Source organism: Camelina sativa, chromosome 20 (assembly GCF_000633955.1).
Source record: "Camelina sativa cultivar DH55 chromosome 20, Cs, whole genome shotgun sequence".
In the NCBI taxonomy this organism is placed as follows: Eukaryota; Viridiplantae; Streptophyta; class Magnoliopsida; order Brassicales; family Brassicaceae; genus Camelina; species Camelina sativa.
Genome location: NC_025704.1, coordinates 21,843,689 through 21,849,935, shown reverse-complemented (window position 1 = coordinate 21,849,935; position 6,247 = coordinate 21,843,689). Strand labels below are relative to the sequence as shown.

The window sequence follows — 6,247 nt, the reverse complement described above, 5'->3', positions numbered from 1 at the left end:
AAGTGTGAGGACCAGGGTTCGAGGAACGCCTGGCGCACCAATAACCTACTGGTGGATGTGGATTTCCACAGTGATGGGTTAGGATCGATGCCCTGCAGGGCCAGCTTGGGTTGGGCGGCTAGCAGTGAGGCTAGTGGGCTAGCAGTGAGGCTAGTGGGGTCCACGAGACGGGTTGTCACAGTACCTCTTGAGATCACGGTACATCTTAGTCGCTCCTGGATGAATGGACAACTTGCTCGCATGAGCCTCTCTCAGAATCTCCTGTCTCAACTCCTCATCCTTGGGCACACAAACCCGACCATGCACCAAGATAGTACCATTATCTGAGACCTGATACTCTGAATCAATATCCTTAGAGACATTCACCAGCCCCAAATCCTTCTCCTGAGCCAACTGCACCCTACTCAGAAGATCCGCTCTATCAACTGCTTCCAAAACCCAACGGTTTCTGTGAAACAGCACACAACCCCATCGCACTGATCTCTCCTACCAGAGACTCCATCTCCTGCTCAGGCAAAGCCAACACTGGCGTAGTAGTCAACATCTCCTTCAGGCTTGCAAAACCCTCCACTCACTCCTGTGACCAAACAAAAGGAACATCCTTCCCTGTCAACTTAGTCATAGGACGTGCTCTGCTTGCAAACCCCTGCAAAAATCTCCTGTAGTAACCTGCCAACCCAAGGAAACTTCTGATCTCTGTGACATTCTGTAGTCTAGGCCAATCCTTGATAGCCTGAATCTTCTCCAGATCTACAGAAACTCACTCTGCAGAAACAATGTGACCCAGAGAACCCATCTCACGCTGCCAAAAACTACACTTGCTCAACTTAGCAAACATCTTCTGCTCCCGCAGCTTCTCCAGAACTGCCCTCAAATTCACTGCATGTTCCTCAGGACTCTTAGAATAAACCAGGATATCGTCGATGAAAATGATGACAGATACATCCAGAAACTCCTGAAACACACTGTTCATCAATCTCATAAACGCTGCTGGCGCGTTAGTCAACCCGAAAGGCATCACCACAAACTCATAGTGCCCATACCTCGTCCTGAAAGCAGTCTTCCTCACATCTGCTTCTTCTATCGGTATCTGATGATAACCTGATGCCATATCTACCTTGGAGAACCAAGTAGCACCCCTCAACTGATCCAACAACTCATGGATCCTAGGAAGAGGGTACTTGTTCTTCACAGTGACCCGGTTCAAACCCCGATAATTAATGCACAACCGGAAACTCCCCACAATGATACACTAGGACGGATGAATCCCTTACTCAACAAATCCTCTAGCTGCTGCTTCAGCTCTGCCAAACAAACACTCAAGTATGCCGACATCAACTCGAAGTCACCTGAATGTCAACCCTCTTGTTCATCCAAGAACCTCTAGTAACTTGTCTCTTAGGGAAAACTTCCACAAGATAGATTAATCCAAAATTAGCTTTCCGCTTAGCTATTCTCCACAGCAAATCATCAATACGAGCGTAATAAAACAAACAAGTACCATACGTTCGCATATTCCATTCACTGTATCAAATGCTTTGCAGACCGCCAACTTAACCTACTTGACTTGTTTCCCCCAGCAAGCTTACCAAAACCTTAAATCTAGTAACCCTGTCCATCTCCGATGAACTTCATCCACAATCGTCGCAACGATTAGTTTATCCTGCCATGAAGGCTTCTTGTGAATCTTATGTACCTGGCAACCATGCCCTTACCGGCTCATATCTGTTGCAGCTCTCCTTCCCGGGACTCCAGCACCACCGGCCACTCAATCCTTGCACATCAACCACCCATTCTTGACCACTCCGGTCATAAAACCATGGCCCACTGGCCAACATAATCCTAAAATCCAAGATTAAACCATCATCACTCTCGAGGTCTACATTCCGTCGTTATGTTCATACTCACGTTCTATACATTGCTTGCTCCCAACTCTTCCTCTCTTGGGTCGCAACCTTTGAGCCGTACCGATCTCACTCTCAGACCAGCGTCTTTGAGTTATACCATTTCACTCTTGGACCACAATCCTCAAGATCTCGGTATCAGGGGAACTACTCATCCCCTCAGGGGAACATCATCCCCTCTGCCACTCTCGGAGCCCTCAGCCCCTCGAGCTATCGGTATTCAGGGGAATCACCATCCCCTTAGGAGCAACAATCCTTAACGACTATAAACATCTCTCGACACAAAGTACCTCCTGTGGTCCGAGTATAACATTGCAATGTTACACCTGCCCACTAAACTTCTAATATCCAACTGGATTAACCCCCAAACAGAGAAATATCTGCTCCAACTGCACATGTCCACCTATCTGCCTCTCTAGGTCTGATACCTCTTGAGAATAATCTCATACCGGTCATCTACAACTGCTCCATCCTCTTAACATAAGGTGGAAAGTCCTCAACATCCGCAGCCCTCGGCTGCACCCCGCCGCATGCAGCACAACTGGAGCCTACACTGGTACCCCTCTCGGTAACCGCTCCAACAGCATGCCAACAGATCCACCAATCGATCATCTCGACCCTGGGCTCCACCTGCTGCAACCCTACACCTGGGTTCCCAGCACCCCCGGCACGCTCACCGGCTAACCCCCTATGGTCCCTCCTAATACGCTTGTGACCCTCTGACGTACCTCCTCGTGGAACTCTGGACCACACACTCGCTGGCCTCGGGACCCGCCCGACAATGACAACGACCACATCCACGTCCACGACCTACAACTCAAACACCTTAACCACTGATCATCCAAGAACAGAGGCTAACAAGCAATTTTAACATAACACAAAAACACAAAAACACAAACTCACCGTGGAATCACACTGTAGGTTCGAAGAGGATGTTCTAGGACTCCATGCCACACACAATTGACTAACTCACATAATCAATCAAAGCATGTAAATCCCAAACATCTACAGCACAAAGCCTAGTGAACCCAAACCTAGAACCGTAAGGGCTCTGATACCAAAATGAAATGACCGACCCCTTTTTTAATAAATAATAATATATATAAATAAACTACAACTAGTGGTCCCATACCCACTAACCACCTAACCACAATCACAATCAACAGCGGAATAACAATACCAATAACAATATCCAATAATATCCAATAACATTCCAATATCATAGCACAAGCAATATCCAAATACCAAACAACAAGAAACATGAAACCGGCAACCTAGCAATGTTTCTAATGACTCAACTCTAGCAACCTAGCAATGCCGACAACATCCAATCGAGTCCCTAGAACATCCTCCTCTTCATTGCATTTGATTCCACGATCACACTTTGCCTTTACCTGCACACCACAAACAACAATTGAGATGCGTAAGTATTATCACAAATACTTAGTGAGGCAATCCTCCCATCTACTGGGCTATACACACAAGCAACATTGATTCCAAAGTTCCAAAACAAGCAACAAACAAACACACAAACCAGGAAATCAAACATCGTCTCGCTGGAAGGGAGGTGTCGACCGACACCAGCCTAGTGTCGATCAACACTGGCTCAATGGTGTCAACCGTGTAACATCCGCGAACCAAAAATTGGTTTTTTGGGGATGGTTGTCGATGGACACCAAGGTGGTGTCCGTCGACACCACTTATTTTCGGTTCGATCAGATTGGATTTTTGATCAATTTGGTTCGGTTTGGTTTAAGGAAACCATTTAACCTAGTCTTAAAAGGAAGGAAACGACCTAGGTCGTGTTGTTGCTGTTAGTCTCGCCGTTTTCATTTGAGAAAGGGGAAAAGAGAGAAAACAAGTGTTCTTGAGATTTTTGTGAGATTGGTGAGATTCCTTGCTGTTTCTTGGGAGATCTAAGGCTGGGAAGGTGCTAGGAGCTTGCTAGGAGTGAGGGAATTCGTTCTTATTGGTCAGAATCTTTCTGCAGAGAGGTGAGTGCATGACCATGGCTGATCTAAGCCTTTAATTCCCTTGTTCTTGCTTGTTGTTGCTTGTTTGTGTGTTTTTCTTGTTGGGATTGGTTGATACAGGTTCCTATGGAGGTATAAGGCTTGGATTTTGAGTATTGGACGATTTGGAGGAGATTTGGGAGCGAGATTCGACTCTTGACTTCGCGCGGATCGCAGTTGCAGAGGGAGTGTCGATGGATACCACTTGATGTCGGTCGACACCAGCAAATTTGGCATCGATCGACACTGTGGGGTAGTGTCGGTCGACACCATTGAGCCAGNTAACCTAGTCTTAAAAGGAAGGAAACGACCTAGGTCGTGTTGTTGCTGTTAGTCTCGCCGTTTTCATTTGAGAAAGGGGAAAAGAGAGAAAACAAGTGTTCTTGAGATTTTTGTGAGATTGGTGAGATTCCTTGCTGTTTCTTGGGAGATCTAAGGCTGGGAAGGTGCTAGGAGCTTGCTAGGAGTGAGGGAATTCGTTCTTATTGGTCAGAATCTTTCTGCAGAGAGGTGAGTGCATGACCATGGCTAATCTAAGCCTTTAATTCCCTTGTTCTTGCTTGTTGTTGCTTGTTTGTGTGTTTTTCTTGTTGGGATTGGTTGATACAGGTTCCTATGGAGGTATAAGGCTTGGATTTTGAGTATTGGACGATTTGGAGGAGATTTGGGAGCGAGATTCGACTCTTGACTTCGCGCGGATCGCAGTTGCAGAGGGAGTGTCGATGGATACCACTTGATGTCGGTCGACACCAGCAAATTTGGCATCGATCGACACTGTGGGGTAGTGTCGGTCGACACCATTGAGCCAGTGTCGCTCGACACTAGGCTGGTGTCGGTCGACACCTCCTTTCCAGCGAGACGATGTTTGATTTCCTGGTTTGTGTGTTTGTTTGTTGCTTGTTTGGAACTTTGGAATCATTGTAGCTTGTGTGTATAGCCCAGTATATGGGAGGATTGCCTCACTGAGTGTTTATCAAATCCTTTCAGACCGACACTACCCCACAGTGTCGATCGATGCCTGACTTGCTGGTATCGATCGACACTCCCTCTGCAACTGCGATCCGCGCGAAGTCGAGAGTCGAATCTCGCTCCCAATCTCCTCCAAATCGTCCAATACTCAAAACCCAAGCCTTATACCTCCGTAGGAACCTGTATCAACCAATCCCAGCAAGAAAAACACACAAACAAGCAACAACAAGCAAGAAAAAGGGAATCAAAGGCTTAGATTAGCCATGGTCATGCACTCACCTCTTGCAAGAAGATTTTGACCAACAAGAACGAATTCCCTCACTCCTAGCAAGCTTCTAGCACCTTCCCAGCCTTAGATCTCCCAAGAACAGCAAGTAATCTCACCAATCTCTCTCAAAAGCTTAAGAACCAACTCTCTCCTTTGTTTTTCTCTAAAAGCGGCCAAATAACAGAAAAACACGACCCTAGGTCGTTTTCCGCCTTTTACAACTCGATTTTAGGGATTTCCTAAACCAACCACGCAAACCGGGCAATTAAAATCGAACCGACCAAACCGGCTACAACTAGTCTCGATCGACACCTCCTGTGGTGTCGATCGACACCCTCACCAAAATCTCAATATTCGGTTTGCGGGTGTTACAATATGTCAAACTACTAAAAAATAGATTAATATATTTTTAAAAATCTAAATGTTTCAGTTTGTATATAACCTCATATTCAAAAATTTGGCTTAGAAGTTTGCATGATTCAAAACAAAATTATAATGTTTTCCATTTTAAAAGATATCTTTATTTTTTTAAAATTTGTCATTATAATTTTAAAAACAATTATTAAAAAGAGAAAATTAAACGCTCTTAGTGTATTTATTTACCAAGAAAATAAACTCTTTCTCATTAATTATTTTAGTACTTTAGTATGTTATGATAGATATGTTAGGTTTTCAATTACATATAAATAGCTTATGTAGCTTTGTGTCTATAATATCAAACACAAAACACACTTCAGTACATTCTTTTCATATAAGAAATAATAGTCAGTAAAATTCACGTATAAGCACATATGGCTAAATTTACCTCTCAAATTGCTATGCTATTCATTGTTGTAGCTTTGGTTTGCGCATTTATTCCTGTATTTTCAGTCAACGAATCTGAAGCAAAATCATTATGGGATACTTGTCTTGTTAAAATCTCTCCTCACTGTGCCTTGGATATAATCGCCGTTGTTTTTGGAAATACAACCATCAATGATACTTGCTGCCACGATCTTGTTCAAGAAGGAAAAGTTTGTCACGATACTCTCATTAAATATATTGCTGACAGACCAGCCTTAATTGCCCGTGAAGCACTATATTTGAAGAAAAGG

General features: G+C 44.5%; 1 protein-coding gene across 1 annotated transcript; it reads right to left on the bottom strand.

The window, feature by feature from the left end:
• Positions 812-1,225, bottom strand: LOC109131369 (RNA-directed DNA polymerase homolog; the record flags this gene model as incomplete). The annotated part of the gene is made up of 1 exon (XM_019242258.1): positions 812-1,225. A coding segment is annotated over one exon (414 nt), but the record flags the coding sequence as incomplete, so codon positions are not given.